Here is a 25291-nt window from a genome sequence, read left to right on the forward strand (position 1 = left end):
GGGAGCTTGATTCCTCCAGCTCCATTTTTCTTTCTCAAGATTGCTTTGGCTATTCGGGGTCTTTTGTGTTTCCTTGGTATGGTTTCAGATCTAAAGCTTCCCACAAATCCTTACAAATGCTGTGTCTTTTGTTGAATCCCTTCACTACAACTTTTCATCTACCCTCTGCTAACAACAAAAGCTGGAAAATAGAAGGAGGCAAAAATACAAAGGAATCACATAGGGTTGATGGGATTTAAATAATACAGGGGAATTGCAGTAAAGGTCAGGTTTAAAGAATGCCCTCCAAATGCCCTGGCAGGAAACCATGTAGATTGATGGTTGCAATATGTGTAAGAAAAGAATGTGTCCACTCACATAAAAAGGCATTCAGCCCTCATTTCCTGAGTAGACAGGAGGAAACGTGGTAGGTTCACAATTTAAACTGTCTTGAAAGTATTTATTATTCAATAATTCTTTCCCCCTCTGCCCCACCCAGCCATTCTCTCATTCTACTTTTCTGATCAACCTAAAAGCTGAATACATCCTTCTTCGCTATGGAGGATGAGAATAAACACTAAGAGCAATATACTTGCTCAGGCCTTCATCAGACACTGTGTCACTGTGGGGCACTGGCCTTTAACAAACGCGGTCTTCCTAGGGCTTGATGAGGTAGTCCTTTTTCAAGGTCACTGGTGCACTGATGGAGTTGAAATGCCGCTGCCCATCTAAATACAACATGGACTCTGGAACATAAGAGAGAGAGTTCTGGAGACACGTGCAGCACCTAAGAAAATCACTATACAAACACAAAACTACTTGGGAACACTGGGACAGCAATGAAATTTCAAAACCGGCACCAGGCATGCGCTGCTGGGCCAGGGAGTGCCTCGACTCCGGCCCTTTGGCTGGACCGGTCCTGACCACCGGTGGCTGCCTGCAGCTGACACTGGCCCTTCAGACAACAGCCAGGCAGGCAGAGTAGCAATGGCCACCTGAACGCCATGAGGCATCCCGGCCTTCAGGGCTGCAGAATCTCAAAAGCACAATCCCCTAAAGACATGCTCTAGGGCTGATGGGCATCAGAGTACTTCCTACAACAATTTAAAAGGAGAGAAATGTCTTTAAAAGTTCCCCTCGTTAGGGACAAGCAGTCATTTGCCACTTACCTCCATATGTTCTGGGGAAAACCAAGGGCACTTCTTTTTCCGACATGAACGTGAAATGAAAGACATTGGTGGTCATATGCTCTTTATCCTGTAGAGAGGCCACCTCACTGTGTACTCTGACTTGAATGTAATTTCCCTGAGTAAAGCAAACCTAAGCGATTATGGACACAATAGTTAGTTAATTGCATTAGGAAGGGGGAAGAAAGCAGTCATAAGAGAAACGGTGGCTTTAGAATATAAAAACCTCTCTTCTAGGCCCAAATAATAAAAATTGTATTTCATCTCTCATCGCACACCTACCTGCGAAGAAAGAAACAGCAATGATCCAACCTCAACAGGTTTCTGAAACATGATATCATCCACGGTGACTATAAATGGTCGGGAACCACTATTGGGAAAACACAGTACTTGGGGTCAACTGCAAAATTCAGATGATCTCTAGTTTTTTCCTGACAATCAGCTGAAGCAAACTTTAAATGATCAAAGAATAAACCTAGAGAAGGAGGGAATAACCATACCAGATGGTAAGAGATGACACTGTGACCAGATCAGTACCTAAATCATCTTTTCCCTTCTGCGTATCATCACCCCTTTTTCTCAGCAGGCATTTAATGTACTAAGTGACAACATCAGAGCAAGAGCCTTCTAAAATGAAGATCAAACCCACCTGGTACCAGTGTGGCATTTATTTAAAAACACAATATATTCCCAAACACATCCAGATGGGTCCAAAATGTTTCACTGAGTGAGGCAGTATAAACGGCTTCTCAGGAGTTAAGACTACCTTAAACCCAACTCACCCGAAGTTACAAGCAGTAGCCCATCCAAGTTCATATGCTCTCCTCATAAGGAAACCACCAAAGATTCTATTGAAAATGTTCCGCTCCTATAGGGCATAAAATAAATATTAATAAATACAAGCCCTGTGACCATCCGAATCTGTAGAACAAAGGAATTCACAATGCCATAGAACAGAGGTCAGTTTGAAGGCGTGTCAACTCTTAGATGAGTGTCATGAGTCCAAGTTATCCTGTTTAGAAGATTTTTCACTAAATTCCAATACCTGAGGGTGGCAAATATCCAAGCTCTTCAGTTTTGAATTCTCCATCCACACTGCATTAGGAGGCAAAACTCGACTTCGAAAACTTATAGTCCTGTACAAATGGAGATTGAGTAAACCCTGTCAATGCCATGGTTTTGCTGCTGAAAAGTAAAATATTTGCAAACAACGCCCAATATGTTCAAGCAAGTGTAGCTCTGGAGAAGGCCAAGGTTTAGATGCTTTCCCAACCAGGAATCTCACCATCCTAACTTACTTTGGATCCAGCGTGTTAAGAAACATCTCATGTATGGTTGTCCTCTCCTCAGCAGTGGGAGCCATTTTCAGTAATGACATGGAGCTGAAGGCGACCCTTGTCCCCTTGTTCACTGGAACAGGAGACAATAAGGAGCTATGATCAGGAGGGCCACACTACAGCACTGGGTTGCTGACCGGGGCTGCCTCGGACCCTATAAACAGAGTATTTCCAGATTTCGAAAAGCCCACTGGAAATTGCACATCTACCCCAGAGAAGGCTGCTGAGGCTACATAACACTTTCAGTGATTTTTTGCTTTCAGATGGAAATCATGTCTGCTCAGTGTGAGACCACTTATAATCACCTTGACCTACAGCCCCAACCAGCAGTTATCTCATTAAGATACATTTCCCATTTCATTAAATGTGAGAAAACAAATTACTTCACTTAATATTGTATCATCAATAAAAACCGTTCAAAGTATGGACTCTGTGGACACTTTATTGGTATGAGGAGTCCATGCATACTCTTAAATAATCTCCTCTGTAGTACAGTTAATGTGCTTTTTAAATTGTATCTTATTATGAACAAATGAATATACATTCTCCTTGTCTAAAGAGCTCTTCTTCCTCTGGGCTTTCAAGGGTGAGTGGATTAACAAATGCCGGCCTAAAGAGAAGAAAAGAAAAGAAAAATTTTAAGACATGCCATTACCTAATAAAAACTGAAGGTGTTCATTTTGGGTAACACTTACTGACTGCTTCACATAAGAACTCTGAACAATTAGGGGAGTCTTCTGGTTACAGACTTATCTACACACTAGAAAGTTCACGTTGTAAAAGGATATGGCCACTTGCCAAAATGTTTCACCTGATTCTAATTATGAGGAAACAGTCAAATATAGGTTGTAGAACATTCTGTAAGACAACCAGCCTGGACTCTTCAAAAATGTCAATGCCTTCCCAAGGCAATCTACAGATTCAATTCAATCCCTATCAAACTACCAAAGGCATTTTTCACAAAACTAGAACAAAAAATTCTTAAACTTGTATGGAAACACAAAAGATCCCAAATAGCCAAAGCAATCTTGAGAAAGAAAAATGGAGCTGGAGGAATCCGGCTCCCTGACTTCAGACTATACTACAAAACTAGTCATCAAAACAGTATGGTACTGGCACAAAAACAGAAATATAGATCAATGGAACAGGATAGAAGGCCCAAAAATAAACCCATGCACCTATGGTCAATTAATCTATCACAAAGGAGGCAAAGAATATACATGGAGAAAAGACAGTCTCTTCAATAAGTGGTGCTGGGAAAACTGGACGGCTACATGTAAAAAAATGAAATTAGAACATTCTCTAACACCATACACAAAAATAAACTCAAAGTGGATTAAAGACCTAAATGTAAGGCCAAATACTATAAAACTCCTAGAGGAAAACATAGGCAGGATACTCTTTGACATAACTCACAGCAATATCTTTTTGGATCTGTCTCCTAGAGTAATGGAAATAAACACAAAAATAAACAAATGGGACCTAATTAAACTTAAAAGCTTTTGCACAGCAAGGGAAACCATAAACAAAATGAAAAGACAACCCTCAGAATGGGAGAAAATATTTGCAAATGATGCAACTGACAAGGCATTAATCTCCAAAATATACAAACAGCTCATACAACTCAATATCAAAAAAACAAACAACCCGATAAAAAATGGGCAGAAGATCTAAATAGACATTTTTCCAAAGAAGACATACAGATGGCCAAAAGGCACATGAAAAGATGCTCCACATCACTAATTATTAGAGAAATGCAAATCAAAACTGCAATGAGATATCACCTCACACCAGTCAGAATGGCCATCATCAAAAAGTCTACAAATAATAAATGCTGGAGGGACTTCCCTGGTGGTCCAGTGGGTAAGACTCCGAGCTCCCAATGCAGGGGGCCCAGGTTCGATCCCTGGTCAGGGAACTAGAGCCCGCATGCATGCCGCAACTAAGAAGTCCGCATGCCACAACTAAAGATCACGCATGTCGCAACTAAGACCTGGTGCAGCCAAGATAGGTAAATAATAAATAAATAAATATTTTAAAATAATAATAATAATAAATGCTGGAGAGGGTGTGGAGAAAAGGGAACCCTCCTACACTGTTGGTGGGAATGTAAATTGGTACAGCCACTATGGAAAACAGTATGGGAGTTCCTTAAAAAACTAAAAATAGAGCTACCGTATTATCCAGCAATTCCACTACTCGGCATATATCTGGAGAAAACCATAATTTGAAAAGATACATGCACCCCAATGTTCACTGCAGCACTATTTACAATAACCAAGACATGGAAGCAACCTAAGAGTCCATCGACAGATGAATGGATAACGAAGATGTGGTATATATACAAAATGGAATATTATTCAGCCATAAAAAAGAATGAAATAATGCCATTTGCAGCAACATAGATGCAACTAGAGATTATCATACTAAGTAAAGTAAGCCAGACAGAGAAAGACAAACATCATATGATATCGCTTATATGTGGTATCTAAAAAAAAATGATACAAATGAACTTATTTACAAAACAGAAATAAACTCACAGACATAGAATACAAACTTCTGGTTACCACAGGGGAAACTGGGGGGGGGGGATAAACTGGGAGTTTGGGATTAAAATATACACGCTGCTATATATAAAATAAATAACCAACGAGGACCTACTGTATAACACAAGGAACTATACTCAATATTTTGTAATAACCTATATGGGAAAAGAATCTGAAAAAGAATATAGGTACAGATATAGATACAGATATAGATATGTAACTGAATCACTTTGCTGTACACCTGAAACTAACACAACATTGTAAATCAACTATACTTCAATAAAAAATTGTAAAAAGTCAATGTCTTAAAAGACAGAAAGTGGCAGGGGGATTATTTTAAGGGGAATTATTTAAAGAAACATGATTACCGCATATAATATATGGTCCTTAATCAGACGCTGACTCAGGGGAAAAGGTTATAAAGAATATTTTAGGGACAATTGGCAAAGTTTGAATATGAATCATATATTAGATAATATAATTGTATCACCGTTAAATGTCTTGGATATAATAAAGGCACTGAGGTTATGTAGGAGAATGGCCTTATTCTTAGGAGATACATGCTGAATTAGGGTAAAGTAGTCTCAAACTTACTTTGAAACAATTCCAGGGGAAAAAGTATATATGTTTGTATTTATTGAGAAAGGACAAGAGTAAGGCAAATGTGGTAAAATGTTAATTCGAGAATTTAGGTGAAGGGCATATGGGTGCTCATTGCATTATTCTTTCTACATTTCTGTAGATGTGAAATTTTCCAAAATAAAACACTGAGAAAGGGATAGTACTTCACTGTGGTAGAATCCAAAGGTTGGATGAAAGAAAAATGGAAACAAAAGTACAGAAATGGCAGCTTGGAAAATTAGAATGCATCAGCTGGGAGGGAAGCTTTAAGTAATGCCCTCAGTGCTGGAAAAGGAGCCCCAGGGCAGCCCCTAGGAGCGGCAGGTCAGCTGGAGCTGGTGAGAGGAGCTAGAGAAGATGGGTGGATTCTTTGCTCGGATCAGAGTCACCAAGGGGTTTTTTGATCTTAACTCGGGTTTCCAAGTCAGCTTTCCATGCAGCAGAAGAGATTTCTCATTGCAGACTCCTAACCCAAGTTTCTGAAACAAATTAGACTTCCCATAGGCCTTTAGACTCCGTCCTGTACAAACAGCAATCCTGTAATGTTCCCCCCCACCCTACTCCCACACACATAATTAAACAGTTTTTCCCAGTCTGAATGCCTTGGGTGTAACTGGCATTAGGGAACCAAGAATCCAGTGTAAGAGAAAAAAGATAAAGTGTTAAAGTCTGTACAGTTAAACTGGACTTGGAAACGACAGTATAAATTTATGAGGTTTTTTGTTTGCTTTTTAACATACATCCAAGCCCTGTCTACTGAAAAGGCCTAGAAACATGACAAACTGGTAACAACGTATAGTTCTAGTACCCAGATTTTGGTGTCTAAATACCAGTTTCCCACTAAAAGGAACCTGAGGACTCCTTGGAAAAATGGCTGATTCCAGCCCTGGGACAGAAACTGTACAGGATGAGTCCAAGACATCTCATTGTACCAGAGAGCAGGAAGTTATCAAAGACTAACTAGGAAATGTCAAAATAGCTTATCACAGCAGCCAGCTTAAAGGAGTTCCCACTGACTAAAGATGTTCACTCAGAGAAACAGGAAGAACAATGGCTGCAATTTATTAAAACATATTTACTATATTAAAATCCATGAACTGACAATGATACTTTTTTAAAAAGCAAAATAGTAGAAAAACTATGTCATCACTAGCTAGTAAATGTGTAAATAAAAGCAAGAATGAAACACTGATCCTAACTTTCCTTTACAAACCAAATTGCCCTAGTTGATAAGGGAAAACTCTTCTTTACAGATCTCCAGCTAATAAATACAGAAAGTAATGATAGAATTTGAGAATCATTTTACATCCCCTAATGAAAATGATAAAAGCAATGATCAGCAAAGGACATTAAAAGTACTGGAGGAAGACTGATGGGAAACTAGCTATTCATAAGATTGGATACATTGGATACACCTTGTACACCTGTAGATTATTGCTGATCATAAGAGGATAAACTGAACTACACAAGGCAAAAATTAAAGTGTGTCGCTACTTGAACCCACACACTAATCTCAGCATTACTATGAGTGAGACAATCTATACCTCCTGACATGATACAATATGAGATACAGAGACGTCATCACCTACGAAGTGCTCTCACCAAATACGCTGAACTCGAATCTAATCAAGGTTTAGACCTAACTTCAATTTACAGAAAATACTAGGGATAGTGAAACAAGTTAAAAAAAAAAAAATACCACGAGGAAGCAATGAGACAAATCCAGAAAGTGGGACACTGTATAGCACGATCAATCTGGGCTTTCAACCAGTTAATGATATGAAAGGATAAGGGGACAGTGGGGACACACAACCATTCCGGATTAAAACAGACTGAAGAGACTGCACAATTCTATGAATATACTAAAAGCCATTAAATTGTACACTTTCAATGGGTGAATTGTATGGGATGTGAATTATATCTCAATAAAGCTGTTAAAAAAAACAGACTTAAGAGACGTACAAATCAAATGTAATATGTGGACCTTGTTTGGATCCTGATTTGAATAAGTCGTTAAAGATATTTGGGAAAAAGTGAATATGAACTATTAGAATATATTAAGGACTTACTATTATTTTTGTTAGGTGTGCTAATGGTAATGTGGTTATTTAAGGAAATAGCCTCATTTTTAAAGCAGTGCCCTACACTGAAGTATTTAGAGGTGAAATGTCATTATGTCTGGGATTTGCTTTAAAATATTATAAAGAAAATAATATACTTTAAAAAAAAACAGAAGAAGCAAATATGGCAAAATTTTAAAACTCTTAAGTCTAGGTGATGGTATCATAGAAATTTATTAAAGTCTTCTCTTCAATTTATGTATCTTTGATATTTTTCAGAATAAAGAATTAGGAAAAAAACGCAATTACCCTTTGTTTTCAGAATCACGAGCCACCATTACAAATGTCGCATCCAAAACAGGGGAAAATTCATTGTCGTGTAACTAGAGAACAAAGGAAAGAAAATGCAGATGTAAGAAATGCATTTACTGGGAAGACCTACTACAATCCTAACTGATATCACAGCCTTCGGGAAAGGCTGAAATGAGCAAAAGAGGACGAGTGCTTTCATTAACCACCATCTGCTGAGATGCCAGGCACACAACTGGGCTCTAGGGGGGAAAAGGCAGCAAGAGCAAAGAGTCTGTGGTCTAGCGGAGGAGAGAGACACCCAAAAACCCAAACAGTGCACAGTGCGAGAAGTGCTGGGATGGGCAGAAACTATGGGCCTTGGAGCTGTGAGTGACTGGGACCCAAGGGCCAGGGTCACGGGGGACCTCGTGCATCACCATCATTTAAGTGTCCCGCGTCTTGCAGAACGCTGGCTTTCTCCAGGCCTACCTGTCCTCCCAAAGGCACACACAGCCAGGCGGACCTCCCATCGCTCTCCCAGACATTTGTATTTTCAGGGAACTTGAGTGTGCCAACTACCAGGATGTGTTTGTTTCCTTAGCCTGGCACAGGGGCTTCCAAGAAGGGGTAAGATCAATGAGAATTCTGTGGATTAAGCTAAATATTTACAATGCAGAGGCCATTGAGATTTTAAGGTATTTTTTTTTCCCCTAGAAGTCTGTACTTCCAGGAGAGTCATATCATCAAGTCGTATCATAACCTGAGGGTACAGTTGGTTCCGTCCTCAACAAACCCACCACTAGTCCTCAACACCACTACCTGTTCAGGCCGTTATGAGCCTTCCCCCTCAAATTTCGGAAGAGTCTCACCAACCTTACTATGTCCCTGTCCTGTTCAAACCTTGCAAAAGGTCCTCCTTTACCCCAGCATCTGGTCTACGCCTGCTGGCATTCTATGCAAAGCCTCCACCACGGAGCCCAGATTCCACTCTAGTTGTTCACCAAACACTCCCGGCATGCCTGCACTCCTTTCTCTAGCCACAGCTAACAACTTGGAGGTTCTGAAATGTCCCATTTTGTCACCTGACCGCCTCCCCTCCACGCCTCTGCCAGATGCCTTCCTCAGGGCCACATTCCTCAAGATGCTCCTCCCCTCCCCGGCCCCAGCCCTACTCCCCAGGCAGAGTTCATCACTCCCTCCTTTGTTTGCCACCTAAGTGGAAACAAAGTCCTCTCTTGACAGCGGTTCTCAACATAAGTGAGGAAGATGTCACCCCCCAGAAGGCATCTGGAAATGTGCAGCGCTGGTGATGGTTGTCACATGAGCTGGGGGACATCACTAGCGCAGCGAGGGGTAACCAAAGAGCTAAACAGCTCACAAGGCAGGGGACGGTCCTGCAGAACAAAGAATTTTCTCACATACAATGCCAATAGTGTCCCTGTTGAGAAACAGTACGTAATAATTTACTATATCATAATCATTTACTTATGTGTCTGTCTCCCTACTGCACCGAGAGCTCCTTGAGGACAAAGACCATTTTTATTCTCATTTGTTTCCCAGCAATTGACACAAAGACTGGCAGACAGCAGATACCAGATCAATGGCTGCCAACTGCCAGCGAATGAACTGAGGCAGCTAACTATTGAGCACTACTAGAGTGTGAATTCCAAGAGAATGGAACTTTCTGTTTTGCTCACTGCTGTACACCGAGCACAGACGGGGCACTCCATAAATCACTGCTAAGTCAACGTTAAATGAACGCCGTCAGGAAGTGGGTGAGGTGACTCACACCCGGATCCTGTTGTTGAGGCGCACAGAGTCGAGTGGAAGAGAAAAGACGTTCACACGCAGCTCTGCAGGGCAGAGGACAGCAGGTACCAGGAGAGAAGGTCAGAGGAAAGGAGGCGTGGGGAAGGAACAGGCACTATGAGCTGAAAAGATCAGGGAAGGCTTCGAGTATGAAGTGACCCAGAAGCACAGGTGGAATATGGATATGCAGAGCCAGAGCCCAAGGAATCCCGGCAAAGGGAAAAGTGTGTGCGAGGATGCTCATCCGCTCACCTACTGCTCACGTTCCAGTGTATTACAATGAACATCCACTAGTGCTGAGCATCGGGGATGCAAGGTGAACAACTCTACTCAGGACACTCAAGGTCTCCAGCTGTGCGCTCCAAGAAGGTGTGTGAACGGTAAGTTGGAGGGAATACAGCTGCAAAGGTAGGTTGGTGCTAGTTTATGGAGCACCTTAGATCCTAACTAGTCAAAGCAATTTAGACTTTGATCCACAGATAATGGTCATGGAAGGGTTTTGAGAAGGGAAGAGATGTGATTGAAGATCGGCTTTGGAAGATCTATCTGGAAGCAATGTGTAAAATTAACAGAGAGAGAGCAGACTACAGGCAGGCAGAGTAATTAAAAGATAGCTAAGATACTCACACAAGAGGCAGTGAGGGCTTGAATGAAACACAGAGACCAAGGGGAAGGGGAAGAAAGGACTCTGGTGAGTAGCTGTGGGTGATGAATTCACAAGACTTGGCAAAAGGCTGCACAGGAAAGGGAAAAAAAATTAAAGCTTTCACAAAGGTTTGGAGCTTGGAGAAACGGGAGGGTGGCAAAGGGGAAACCGGAGGAGGGTCAGGATCGGAAAGGAAGCTGATGCACTCAGTTTGGAACACACTGGACTTGAGGTAGCGAGAGCACACTCGGAAGAGAGATCTAACAGGAACCCCAAAAGGCAGGTCTGACGGTCAAGCCTAGAAGAGATCTGGGACCACCTCCATAGTAATGATGATAAAGTTATATAATTGGCAACGTTTGATTAGCGGTTACTGTGATAACAAAACAGCATCTCAGAGAAGGCAAGAAATTTGCCCACAGTCACATGGCTAATAAGCAGCAGAGCTGGGATATGAACTTACATTTCAGCCAAACCAGAGGCAGGGTACCTATTGCCACGCTCCCTCTCTGGAATAAAGGATGACTCAAGCCGTGAGTTATTAATCAAAATGGCCAATGAGAAATGCAAATTTAAAACAAAAGTCTGTACTTCTCTGACACTGATTTTCATTGGCTCTCTCTTCCCAATAATTCCTGTATCTCTTTTTCAACCTATTTGTCCAAGATTCCCTAGAAAGCAGGTCTTATGCCAGGAATCCACCGTGCATCAACCATGAAGATTAAAAAAGGGTGCGAACAAATCAGAGCAACAACTTTACAATATTTGCTTTAAAAGCAGTATTACCGTCAGTTACAGCAACATGGAAGTTAAAAAATTCAACTGTTTACATACAGCATCAAATAAAAAACTACTTACATATTTGACAAATAATTTTAAATACTACAGAGCAACCTTCAGACTTTTTCCAAAACGTGAAATGCTTCATAATTCCATAAGAGAAAAAAATGTATCTGAATGACAGATCCACTGAATACCCTGACATAACTGAATAAGTCACTCTTAAGTAAGTTTTCACAATGAAATCTTGAACATACTCTGAATTATTTGATTTCTGTACTATTATCCTCTTTGAGGTGCTTTTTCTTGACAAATTTCTTCATTTCTTTATAATAGCTATTCTGAGCTTTGCTCATTAGAGAGGCTGTTCCTAACTGCTGTAGTAATCTCAGTGACTGTTATGGGTTGAACTGTGTCCCCCAACAAGATATGTTGACATCCTAACCCTCAGTACCTGTGCACATTACTTTATTTGGACATAGGGTTGCTGCAGATGTAATCAGGTAAGATGAGGTCACACTGGAGTAGGTGGGCCCTTAATCCAGTATCACTGATGTCCTTATAAGAAGAGAAGAGGACTCCCCTGGTGGCGCAGTGGTTAAGAATCTTCCTGCCAATGCAGAGGACACGGGTTCGAGCCCTGGTCTGGGAAGATCCCACATGCCACGGAGCAACTAAGCCCGTGCGCCACAACTACTGAGCCTGCGCTCTAGAGCTCGCAAGCCACAGCTACTGAGCCCGTGTGCTGCAACTACTGAGCCCACGCACCACAACTACTGAAGCCCGCGCACTCTAGGGGCCGCGTGCCATATCTACTGAGCCCGCGTGCTGCAACTATTGAAGCCCGCACGCCTAGAGCCCGTGCTCTGCAACAAGAGAAGCCACCGCAATGAGAAGCCTGTGCACTGCAACGAAGAGTAGCCCCCTGCTCACCCCAACTAGAGAAAGCCCACGTGCAGCAACAAAGACCAAACGCAGCCGATAAATAAATAAATAAATAAATAAATAAAAGAAGAGAAGAGGAGAGAAGAGACACAGACACACAAGAGAAAAATGCTATGTGATGAAGAAGGAAGAGATTGAAGTGTTACAACTACAAGCCAAGGAATGCCAAAGGGCCAGCAAACCACTAGAAGCTAGGAAGAAAGCATGGAAGGCTTCTCCCCTACAGGTTTTAGAGAGAGCATGGTCCTACTGAGACCTTGATTTTGGATTTCTAGCCTCCCAATTGTTAAGACAATTAATTTCTGTTGTTTTAAGCCACATGGTTTGTGGTACTTTGCTACAGCAGCCCTAGGAAACTAACAGTCACCAATTCCATTCATGCTTAACAGAACTCAAACTGTAGGGAAATTCTCTGGGGCAAAACTAGAAACAAGTACCTTAACATGGAGCTGTATATGATTTCAAAGTAATAAACAGTAAGCATAAACACCAAATTACGTGTCAGTCTTTGTCCAGGAGGAGGATATTAATAACACACCATCTGTATGACATGAACTTGAATTGTTTTTCTATAAATGGGTGAACTATATATCTGTCTATGGATAGACAGGTGAGTAAGATTTTCTTTCACTGACACTAGCTGGTTGTATTGGAACAAGGGGGCAGTCTTCGGGCGCAGACACACCTGGAACATATGCATCTTCACTTCCATGGACGTCTTCCCAACCCAACTAACATGGCCACTGAACTTGATGTCCTGTTCTGGGCTTAAGCATTTCTTACACATATCTACAAAACAGAAAAATCAACCTGAGCCCAAACCATACTCCAAATGTTCTGTACTGTAAATGGATAATTTCATTTGAAATTTTGGCAAATTCCACTATATTTCCTTTTTGTCTTCAAAACTAAAAATAATTTTTCAAAAATAATTTTTGAAAAATTAGACAATGCAAAGAATATAAAAAATAAAACTGGAATCATGCAAAACTCTTCTACCCAAAGATAATTATAATAAATATCTTGGTATATTGCAATCTAGACATTTTCATATGCACATATATACATAAAAATTCCCCCATAAAAGGAAAACATTTCCTCTAATCTCAATAATATTTTGTAATTACTAAAAATTCTAAGTATGTCTAGAAAATAATATCACTTACCAATCCTGTCCACCAGGGCTGTAACTATCGATAAAGGAGACATCTTAGCTGAATGAATTTTGTTGTGCATGTAGCAAATAAGAACTGTAGGAAAATAGAAGAGAACCAAATAAAGGAAAAGCAAAATTATTTTTTAACATTCGCAATTTACTCCCTGAAATCCATAAAAAGTCTTGTCTGGTTTTGAAGACCTAATCCTCCATATTCCACTATGGTCTTTTCCTAGAACCAAACACTTTTTTATACATTGAAGAGATCTGGGAATCCTCTACTCTGACTGTCTGTTCGATTTTAGATTTGGTGAGGAAACTGAAGCCCAAAGCCCAGGCCCGCCAGGTGGCTTATTACTACTCAACAGAGGCACGGTGCCTAAATCAGAAAAAGACCCCAGCACATGAGTCTGACAGCATCAGACATCTTCAAAAAAGAGAAACAAATCACAAGGGCTCAGCTACCTGTTTTCCTCTTGACTCTTTCCTAATCATGAAGCTATTATTTGGCTCAGAGTTCTCCCTCCTTCCCTATATCACCCTCAGCTCCTACACCACCCTGTGGTTATCTGTGTACTTTCCATATTTTAACAAGCATTTAAAGGTGCGAAGCATGGTTCTATGTACCTTACAAATATCAACTCATTTAAAATTGTACTGTACTTCTTTAGTGGTCTCCCTGCTTGCCCTATGATTCATTCAAATTTGTATCATCGGGACTTCCCTAGTGGAACAGTGGTTAAGCATCCTCCTGCCAAAGCAGGGGACACGGGTTCGAGCCCTGGTCTGGGAAGATCCCACATGCCGTGGAGCAACTAAGCCCGTGCACCACAACTACTGAGCCTGCACTCTAGAGCCTGTGAGCCACAACTACTGAGCCTGCATGCCACAACTACTGAAGCCCACACGCCTAGAGCCCATGCTCCTCAACAAAGACAAGCCACCCCAATGGGAAGCCCGCACACCTCAACAAAGAGTAGCCCCTGCTCGCTGCAACTAGAGTAAGCCCGTGCGCAGCAACGAAGACCCAACGCAGCCAAAAAAAAAAAAGAATAAATAAATTTATTAAGAACAAATTTTTTATCATCAACCCTCAGGACACGGTCTGTGCTCAATAATTATTTGTTGAGTAACAATAAACCCTTTCATCCGTGCACCTGCTGAAGGATGTACTGGGGAGATGAGGGGCAAAAGGCAAGAAACTCCATTCAAAATACTTGTGGTACCCAGAAAAGAAATCCTAAGTATTTGACCTTCCACAGCATTAGTGGAAATGAAGACAAGGGAAAAGATGCAAGAGCTAAGAAGAAGGCAGGCTTGACAAGACTTGAATTAACTCAGGTTTCTAACTTGCATGAGTGAAGATGGTGTACCATTCACTGAGAAAGAGAATACAGCACAGGGAGAGCAGAATGGACTGTTTTCAACATGTTGAATTTGAGAAGTCCATGGCACATCCAAATGAAGATGGCCAGTAGGCAGGAGGACAAACTGGTCTGCAACTCACAAAGCAGGCCAGGAAATGTAGCTTCTTAAGTATTCCACATACTGAGAGCAACTGAAGCACTGGGATTGAAGATTATTTATAGAGAAAGTGCAGATCCCAACAACAAAAAGGGCAGAAGACAAAACCCTGAAGATAAGTGACATTTAAAGGATCAACAGAGAAAGAGGAATCCACAAAGGAGACTGGGAAGTAGCAGCCTGAGAGGCAGGAGGAAATGTCACCAAAGCCCAAGGGTGAGTTTGACATCATTAGGAGCTTCAAAGGCGTCAGGTAAACCCTGAGAAGCACCCACGAGATCACACAGTAAGGGGGACAGTGGAGAGTCTGGCACAATCAGCTCAATGACACGGAGGAGCAGAAGCCAGAACACAAAGTTAGCTCTACAGTGAGAGAGAAAGAAAACTGGAGAGTGTTAGAAGGGAAGGAGATTTTACCTGTTTTTCATTGTAAGATGCAAGAGCCTTGAATATGTTTAGAAGTTAAGGGAAAAGCGAGGTTGAGAAAAGGCTTGAGATATGAGGGACATATCTTCAGGGTACGTGATAAGGCAAGTTCCTTGAAGAAATGGAAGGAATAGAATCAAGTGAACAGGTGAAAGGGCCTGGCCATCAACAGGAGGTGATGAAGAAAAACAGGGTAGTGGCAGGGGAGTGTGTATATTTAGGGACACCTAAGTAAACCAAAGTCAAGTGTGTGTGTGTGTGTGTGTGTGTGTGTGTGTGTCTGTGTGTGTGTGTGATTTTTTTTTAAAAGGCCAATAAGAATTTTAAAGCAGGTTTATTTAATCTGAAGAAAAACGCAGCTAGCCGTAAGCCTAACAATGGATTTGTGTCTCTATTTTAAAGATTATTACAGCCTTTTTTTAAATCCTTTCCCAACAGTTCAGTCCAAAAGCCATTACGTAGGAGCAAGCAAGATAGATAGCCCAGAGTCGGGTGCTAAAGCCCAAGAGGGGTCAGGAAGACATGCAGGGAGGCAATGAGCGAGATGGCCCAGCATGCCGCAGCCATAGCACAATGACGAGGGGGACCTGGGATGGAGCAGAATCCCACTGAGGTGAGGGGAGCGTCCGTGAGGGTTTCGGGGTGGCGGCAATATGAAATTGGCTACATACAGGGGAACTGATCAAATAAGTAAATGTACTACAGATAATGGAGCCAACTGGAGAAGGGAATTACAAATGAGAAAAGGGAGGAATTAAGAATGAACCTGTGGTTGAATTAGAATTGAACTATCAGTATGAACCCAGGGTTCCTATAGATAGACAGACAGACAGACAGACAGGTAGGTAGGTAGACAGATAAGGAGGGAGAGACAGGGAGGGAGGAAGGAAAGGAGGGAGGGAGAGAGGAAGGAAGGAAGGAATACACATACAGGCAGGCATGTATAGATGTAAATGTACATGTACGTGCATATATTCCCCAGCTCATCCACTGAAAGCACAGAGGAATAGTGATACCCCAGCAACAATGACAACTCCCAGCACCCAGATCTTGGTTTCTAAATATCATTCTCATTAAAAAGAATCAGGGCTCCTCAGAGATTTGGCTGATTCCAGGACTAGGGCAGGGAAAGTACAAATGAGCCTAGAAATGTTCCGCCAGAAAGTGAGGAAGTGCTCAAAGAATGATGGGGACACAGCCAAAAAAAATCCACAGAAGCCAGCAAGAAGAATGAAGGGCAGTCCTGGGACAAGTTGAGCATCAAAACAGATGATAGAAATATATTATAATCCATTCAGTAAAATAGGAATCCCTGAGTCCATACTGATTTTAAAGTAATTGATAAAAGTCTAATGAAGAATGGGATATTTACAAGGTCTCAAAGTACCTCCCTACAAGGTACTTATTAATTACAAAGGGGAAAAGAGTAACTTTACAGCAAAGAAGCCTGGAAGACACCACCTTCATCAAGGAATCAAAGTTAACATCACAGTAATGGGACAAATTAGAATTATGCACTACCTGCTAAGATGCAATAAAAACACAGCATCCCTTCTGTGGATACTCCTGCCAAAGATGCATGTCCCAAATCTAACTTTGGGGAAGCATCAAACATACCCGAATTGAGAGAAATTCCACAAAAGAACTGGCCCATAACCTTCAAAAGTATCAAGGTCATTAAAGTCAGGGAAAGACTGAGGAACTATCCCTGACACAACAACTAAATGCAACATGTGATTCAGAACTGGATCCAGAACTGGATCCTTCTGCTATAAAGAACCTCTGGCCAAAGTTGAATGGGGTCTGAGGATTAGACTGTCTAAATATCAGTGTTAAGTTATTGATTTTGAGGGTTATATTGTGGTTATGAAGGAGAATGTCCTTGTTTGTAGGAAATACACGTGAAAATATTTGGGGGTGATGTGCATCGTGTCAGCAACATACTCTCACATGATTCAGGGGAGAACAACTCTTTGTACTCTGCAACTTTTCGGTAAATTTACTTAAATAATTATGACAATTCAGAAGTAGTAGATGCCCTTCTTTTTCTGCTCGTTTAGAATATCTCCATCTGTGCAAGTTAAAGAATAAAAAGACCCTTTCCAGCCAGAGGATTCAATGTATTACTGTAAGTACCAGTTTAAAAATACTAAAATATCAGTACCTCCTAAGCTGTCAAGATCCTCAAGAATCCTGCCAAACCTGTGAAATAAAGAAAACTGTGATGAAATGAAAATCATAATGATCACCCTTTAAAAAAAATAACACTATGGGGTGATAAATATCTACTAAAATTGATTATGGTGATGGTAGCACAACTCTCTAAATATACGAAAAACCAGAGAATCACACACTTTAAATAAGTGAACAGTATGATGTGTGAATTATATCTCAAAGTTGTAATAAAGAAAGGAAATAAAATAAAAACAAATGACACAAACAGAAATAGTGCCGTGTTACCTTACAGTGTTTTGAACAGTCAAATATTTCTCTCGTAATTCAGGCTGACTGCCCAAAGGTAAGAGAACTTCAATGTAACTGTCTTTCATTCTCCTAGGTGGCAGTCCTTTCTGTGACGTAGCCAAAAAACTATGAAGTAATTTTCTTTCCTCCATTGCTTTCACGTGGTCTCTGAGAAGAAAGGACACAAGCTTCATAAAACATAGGACAGTGCTATCCCCCAACTCGTGACATACAGGTCAGTCAGACACCATCAAAAGAGGAAAGAGCAGGTCTGGACCTACCTCATCTCCTTTTCCTTCCCTCCCTTCCTACCTGCCACTTGGTGAAATCAAAAATTTCTCAGGCTAGTAGATAAGAAAAATACACTTATAAGTGATATAGATATATCCAAATGAACTATATATTCACCCTCATCAAAAAGTGTATTCAAAGAATAGAATCTTTGAAATGAAATTAAAAATACAGAAATGGACATAATAGAGTGTAAGTATATGTACGTATATATATATATATCTACGCTAAAGAACAACATAGCCACTGAACTCCATATTCCCGTTTCTCACCTTGACAAGTCTCGTATTCTCTGTGCCCCAGCTCTCTCTCTCTCTGCCTTCAATTTCAGGAAAGAGAGACAGAGGAGGAAAAATGGAGTATATCCAAAAGAAGTTTGGAAGGCACAGCAAAAGGTAAAGAGGAAGGGCTTCCCTGGTGGCGCAGTGGTTGAGAATCTGCCTGCCAATGCAGGGGACACGGGTTCGAGCCCTGGTCTGGGAGGATCCCACATGCCGCGGAGCAACTGGGCCCGTGGGCCACGATTGCTGAGCCTGCGCGTTTGGGGCCTGTGCTCCGCAGCAAGAGAGGCCACGATAGTGAGAGGCCCGCGCACCGCGATGAAGAGTGGCCCCCGCTTGCCGCAACTGGAGGAAGCCTTCGCACAGAAACAAAGACCCAACACAGCCATAAATAAATAAATTAATTAATTAATTTAAAAAAAAAGGTAAAGAGGAAGAGAACATGAAAAGGAGACAGAAAGGGAAGAAAAAGAAGAGACGATTAAGGTGGAAGAAAAGAGAGAGACAAGGGGATAGGGAACTAAAATGTTGACAATATCACTAATTAAGCTGTCTTTCTAAGCTTTACTTATGAAGTATTATTGCCAGAAAAGTGTAGCCTACAAAAATATAGGGAGGAAACTGACGAACAAGTTAAATGGCACCAGGTAAATCCAGAATGTGGAACATTCAACGAGACACATGGCTTGGCCTCTTTAAAATCAAGCTCATGAGGAAAAAAAAAAGGAGGGAGGGATAACTATTATCCTAGATTAGGGGAGACTAAAGAGTCATAACCACGAAATGCAATATGCAATTGTTTACCGGATCTTGATTTTTTTAAAAAAGCTATAAAAGATATGCGGGGAACAATTGAGGAATTCTGAATATGGGTAAATAATATGCTATTAGGAAATTACTGCCAATTTCATTATGTAAGAGAATATCTTATTTGTTGGAGATACACGACTGCTGATTTTGTTACATAGGAAAATATATTTATTTATTAGAGATGTATTGGAATATAACTGGAGCTGAAGTGTCATGATACCTTTATAGTTTAGCCAGTATATGTATATTGGCAAATCTGGAAAAATGTTCATAAGTATCCAATTCAGATAGTGGGAACAAAGGTATTCATTTCTTCTACTTTTCAGAAAATTGAAATTTTTCATATAAAGAGATAAAAAGAAGTCATTAGATAATTTTTATACCAAATAGATTACTGTTATTGTGCTTTTTCTTTTTATCTCATTTTAGCCTCAAAATTCTATGCACCAAGAGGGATATTATCCTATTTTACAGCAGGGAAATACTAAGAGAAAAGAGAAAGATTGTATGGGAGGCCTGGTTAATTGTGATCTGACAAGAAGCAGTAAAGGAGTCAGGGTGCATGAAATAGAAAAACCAGGAAACTTGGGTTCAAGTCCCAAACCTGGTACTCAATCACTCAATGTCTGAGTTTCAATCTCATCATGTGCAAAAAAGGAATAGGAACATATGTCATAAGCACGTCACAAGTTTCACTGAGAATCAGTGAGGTAATACTCCTGAATACACTTTGAAAAATGCAGAGTACGTGTAAATTACATGATTTTATGACAACAAAGCATCAACTGATGAGTATGTTGGAATGTTGATCTTCTCCCCCAAGTAAAAACAACTCTCAACCCATTTCTGAACAAAGGGTTCCCCCCATTCCTACAGTGGGACCATCAACTGAGCCTAAACACAGCCTAGCACACCGCTTAGGGATAGAAGAACGAATAAACACAGAGCACGTACCTCCAGTTTGTGGATGCTCCTACTATCTCCCGCAACTTATCTCGAACTGAAACAAAAATAAAGAGGTCATTCCATGAAACAAAGAAAGTGAGAAATGGATTATGGCAACGAGCTCAAGAACTACGAAAAGCAATTCATGCACTCAAAAGCTTCAAAGATCCATGAATTTCCATTTAATGCCACAAAACAAACAGCTCAGGGAAGGGATCAGGCCTTTGCTTCCCGAAAACTTGAAACAACTATTGTCTCCTTAGTGCAGAAAAGAATATCCTTGTGTCAATCACTGGGATTTATATAAATAAGCAAAAAAGGATAACTCCAATTATTCATCTGCTGGGGCTGTATCAGTGTTGGCAGGAGTCCCTTTATGATGGAGATATTATGAACAGAATCCCTGCCTATCTTCTTATAGGCAGTGGGACTAAGACTAATATCAAAATTTGAATCTCACTCTAATTGATTTCTCATATATTTATACTACCCTAAATGTTAGAAAAGTTGAGGCAAGAAAAATGAAGCAAAAAAGGCAAGGCAAAAAAAAGCAGTTTAAGTTTAGTTAATGCCCATTGCCCAAAAGTGCAAGAATGAATTAGTGCGAAAAAAATTTAAGCACTTATAAAAAAAAATTGATACTAATTACCACACACACCATGATTCACATGTATTGGTGAACATGCTATATGGATAAAGGGGAAATAAATTAGATAAGCAGTAGTAAGTCAATACTAAAAAATAAATCTATAGGATTTTAAATAATGTTTTGAGTTCATGTGTTTTTTTCTAGCATTTTAAAATACATATTCTGGTTACAGAAAATTAACTATAGCAATCCTTGGTCCTTCAACAACTAAATATTTGATCAAAACCAAATATGGTTAGATGAACATACATCTTAATTTTCATGAAAAAGTGGTTGATTTTTCTATCAATTGTTATAGGGAATTCCCTGGTGGTCCAGTGGTTAGGACTTGGCACTTTCACTGCCAGGGCCAGGGTTCAATCCCTGGTCAAGGAGCTAAGATCCTGCAAGCCACGGCCAAAGGAAAAAAAAAAACCCACAATTGTTATATACCATAAATTAGGTGCAAACTCTAATTACAATGAAATCATAGAGTAGTACTGCACCAAAAATATCCATTAGTAAATTAGTCTTATTTCTGATTTTTTTTCCTCCTGAGCTCCTTGAATAAAAGAATGGACAGAAAGTATCCCAAGTAGTACACAGACTACTGATGCTCAGTGACATAAAATGATTATTACTAGTTTATAATCAGTGTAAGAAGAAAGGCAGGTGTTGAGGGCCAAGAAACAAAGCAGAATTTTAAATTATATATATACATATATATTTATTTGGATCCTTTAAACAAGTCCCAGTTTTCATTATAATGAATATTCCTACATTGACAAAGACATCCATAGTTTGCATATGGATTAGTTACTGAAATTAACTTCAATTAACAGGGTCCCTCTAACAAAACTACGGACTAGGAGCGTTTAGTTGGTACAACTGAAGGGCCTGTCTCTTGCTTATGCATTAGATCTCTTTTTTCCATGCCTTCCACTTCAGTACCTACACAAAGGAAGCAGAAATCATTTAACTAAAAGAGCTCAGTCCCCAAGGCTCCCAGGAACTAAAGCTCAAGTACTGTATGTGATTTCTACCCAAAGCTATCCTGGTCATTTTCTAAGTGAGAAGTTTATGAAAGATCTACCTTTAGTATGCCTCATTTGCCCTAAACTGTCTATCTACATGCTTCGTAAATAAAACAGGGTTTTCCCCCCACATAGGCCTAAAAGATAAACACCCATGCTTGCCTTCATGAATGTGGAAGACTCTCTGTTTCTCGGGATTCTGAGATCCTTGAGTCAGTCCTCTGCTGGGAGCAAGCAGCCCTTTGCTCAGGGTACAAAGCCTACAAAACAAGATGAAACACGCTTCGAGAAGGTTCCATGACTTCTTCCCTGGCAACCCCAAAGACCTGTGCCTCCTCCAGAGCACTCAGCCATCCCACACCCTTAGTAAATACTGTCTTATAGGGTCTGTACATGTTTCTCAAGCGTATGTATATTTGCACATGAGGCTACTCCGTAAATCATCTCTCCAATAAGAGTAAACATTTCTTGAGAGCAGAGACCAATTAGGTAATGATCTACAAAATAAATAAAAGATATCAACCAGGTTTAATGGATTTATTCTTATTAGCTTCAGAAACCCAGAATCAATTTGGTAAACAGCTGAGTAAACTAATTATGAACATTTATTTCGTTGTCATACCATACTTCCTCAATAAATAAGCTAAACCCAATTATAAGTCAATCAACTTCGAAAACAGAATTAACCCTTTCCAGGGTTACTCAAAGAGAGTATTTATTGGACCTAGGCAGAAATTTCCTACTCCCCAATGGAATAAAGTCAAAGCTATTTACCCCAATGCGCCGAAACTGTTCTCCCAAAATAAGTTGTTTAACTTGATTTTGGCTCACTATTGCTTAACTGTTGACTCCTAACCACACACTATCCTATCAGGGATAACACACGTATAGTATCAGGGACTGACAAACTGATCTGTTGAGAGCACAGTGGAAGAAGGCAAGGCATTGAAAAGGTAGAGAACCCCAGATACTCTTACTCATTCTAGCTCAAGTGACTAGTAAATTCTTACTACCTAATGCCAGGTCCAATGATGACTAACCTATTTTTTTTGTTTGTTTTGTTTTTGTTTTTGTTTTTTAATTTTATAGCTACTTTATTTATTTATTTATTTATTTATTTATTTATTTTTGGCTGTGTTGGGTCTTCGGTTCATGCGAGGGCTTTCTCTAGTTGCGGCAAGCGGGGGCCACGCTTCATCGCGGTGCGCGGGCCTTTCACTATCGCGGCCCCTCCCGTTGCGGGGCACAGGCTCCAGACGCGCAGGCTCAGTAGTTGTGGCTCACGGGCCCAGCTGCTCCGTGGCATGTGGGATCTTCCCAGACCAGGGCTCGAACCCGTGTCCCCTGCATTAGCAGGCAGATTCTCAACCACTGCGCCACCAGGGAAGCCCGACTAACCTATTTTTAAAAAGCATACTTTAAATTTTCTTTAGAGCCCAAATTTATTATAGATTTCTCTTCTGAATTACAGCATTCAGGAAGAGTCTCTGAGTAAAAATATTTGGTAAAATCTACAAGTAGTTTTGATACTTGTCCTACTAGAACAAATCCTGGTCCTTTCACCAAGTCAACTACTCTAACTGCAAAGAACACAAAAATAGCAGCACATGCTCACTGGCTAATTCAACTCCTTAGCCAGCCACTCATCACACTGGCCCTGATACAATCCCTGCTGGTTCACTAAGACTGGAATAGTTCCTAAAGCATTTGGGGTTTTGGTTTTGTGTTTATTCTCCAGTCACACAGCTAACAAGCCTCTATCTTACATAGTTGTGGTTTATTTTTTCACAATAAATTTTCCATTTATGTACTTTTATATGTGAATTAATATTTCAGTCTTCTTGTTCTTGACCTTCTAATTTGCATTTTCTCAGAACATGAGTTAAACTTTTTTCTTTTTCACTATTTCATTTTATGTATTTTCTGTAGGTTCAAATCCCTCACTGAAGGAAACAAGAGCATGTGGTCCTTCCTTCTGCCATCTCAGAAACTATCGTTCTGCAACTGAATATATCAGGTTTTAAAAAGCACACTGGAAAAAGCTAAAATCTTCCATTGCTACTATTAGCTGAAAGAGCAGAAAAATAATGCCCTCGATACATTAATTAGCAATAATAATAGTTGCAGTAGATGATCTCAATATAAGAAATGAGATCTGACTCTGAATGGCTAAATATTGTGAATACTCATCACAAACTAACAGGAGCTGTAAAACTGATCTCACATATTTGGGTAAATACACATATATACAAGCATTTCTGTTTTGTTCCTTAAGAAGCAGCATTTTCTGAAAAGTGATGAAAATCATCCCATCCTGCCTGAGTGAAAAGCAGTGTAGTATACAGAGGTTAAGAGCCTGACCATGGGGACTCCCCTGGTGGCACAGTGGTTAAGAATCCGCCTGCCAATGCAGGGGACGCGGGTTTGAGCCCTGGTCCGGGAAGATCCCACCACAACGAAGAGTAGCCCCCTCTCACAGCAACTAAAGAAAGCCTGTGTGCAGCAACGAAGACCCAACGCAGCCAAAAAAAAATACTTAAAAAAAAAACTCTATTCCAGAAAGGCATGCTTCTCCAAAGTCTCCCCTAAAAGTCAAAAATGACCAGAAATTTGGAAATAAGCCAGGCACTATAATGGACCCTCTCTGAATGGAGACTCAAACGGAGATAGTAAAGAGGGAGTTGATGAATACAGAGAAACACTTGGGCCAAATTATTTGGAAAACTGTGGTCCTGCAGCCCTGTTGGTTGCATACTGCCATAATAAATTTGAAAACATATCCCTGTAACACAGCAAAGGCCTAATGTGAGTGCTTTTTTTTAAAATCATTGATTAGGGCTTCCCTGGTGGCACAGTGGCTGGGAATCCGCCTGCCAATGCAGGGGACACGGGTTGGAGCCCTGGTCCGGGAAGATCCCATATGCCACGGAGCAGCTAAGCCTGTGCGCCACAACTACTGAGCCTGTGCTCTAGAGCCCGCATGCCTCAACTACTAAAGCCCATAAGCCACAACTACTGAGCCCGTGAGCCACAACTACTGGAGCCCGTGAGCCACAACTACTGAAGCCCGCGCGCCTAGAGCCGGTGCTCCGCAACAAGAGAAGCCACTGCAATGAGAAGCCCACGCACCGCAACGAAGAGTGGCCCCTGCTCGCCGCAACTAGAGAAAACCCACGCACAGCAACGAAGACCCAATGTGCCAAAAATAAATAAATATATAAATTTATTAAAAATATATATATTTAAAAACAATAAAATCGTTGATTATACTAATCATATACTGGTATAATAAATTTCTATTCTCTTGTGAACATTTGGCTTATTGTAACTTTTCACTACAATTTGATATAATCCCTACTGATAATCAGATGAAACCTGTGGACCCTCATGCCCAGTAGTTGTTGGGGGGGAATACATTTTTATTGATACAGAAAATGGTATATACTATTTCAGATGGTTCACAGACCACTCCCTTTTGACACCTCCATGGGCCCCTAGATTTAAAAAATTGTGATTCAGACCAACCTTCTGA

At 40.6% G+C, this 25291-nt stretch overlaps 1 protein-coding gene across 5 annotated transcripts in view; it reads right to left on the reverse strand.

Moving 5' to 3' along the window:
- Nucleotides 1–418: 418 nt before the first annotated feature.
- The window catches only part of ACOT9 (acyl-CoA thioesterase 9), a 68059-nt gene continuing 43186 nt past the window's right edge, over nucleotides 419–25291 (reverse strand). For 3 of the 5 annotated variants that reach the window (XM_057538243.1, XM_057538242.1, XM_057538245.1), the window contains 15 exons: nucleotides 21922–22019; nucleotides 20756–20782; nucleotides 20107–20152; nucleotides 17768–17938; nucleotides 17472–17509; nucleotides 13368–13451; nucleotides 12887–12990; nucleotides 8040–8113; nucleotides 3046–3113; nucleotides 2465–2576; nucleotides 2212–2302; nucleotides 1949–2034; nucleotides 1449–1536; nucleotides 1149–1299; nucleotides 419–725 (listed from right to left, as the gene is read on the reverse strand). In XM_057538243.1, the coding sequence (XP_057394226.1) occupies nucleotides 637–725; nucleotides 1149–1299; nucleotides 1449–1536; nucleotides 1949–2034; nucleotides 2212–2302; nucleotides 2465–2576; nucleotides 3046–3113; nucleotides 8040–8113; nucleotides 12887–12990; nucleotides 13368–13451; nucleotides 17472–17509; nucleotides 17768–17938; nucleotides 20107–20152; nucleotides 20756–20782; nucleotides 21922–22019 (1327 nt within the window). In that variant the 3' untranslated portion in view covers nucleotides 419–636. The remainder of the gene's footprint in view (nucleotides 726–1148; nucleotides 1300–1448; nucleotides 1537–1948; nucleotides 2035–2211; nucleotides 2303–2464; nucleotides 2577–3045; nucleotides 3114–8039; nucleotides 8114–12886; nucleotides 12991–13367; nucleotides 13452–17471; nucleotides 17510–17767; nucleotides 17939–20106; nucleotides 20153–20755; nucleotides 20783–21921; nucleotides 22020–25291) is intronic. The other 2 variants (XM_057538246.1, XM_057538247.1) reach the window with 1 other exon arrangement.

The sequence above is a fragment of the Balaenoptera acutorostrata genome, chromosome X (assembly GCF_949987535.1).
Source record: "Balaenoptera acutorostrata chromosome X, mBalAcu1.1, whole genome shotgun sequence".
Lineage (NCBI taxonomy): Eukaryota > Metazoa > Chordata > Mammalia > Artiodactyla > Balaenopteridae > Balaenoptera > Balaenoptera acutorostrata.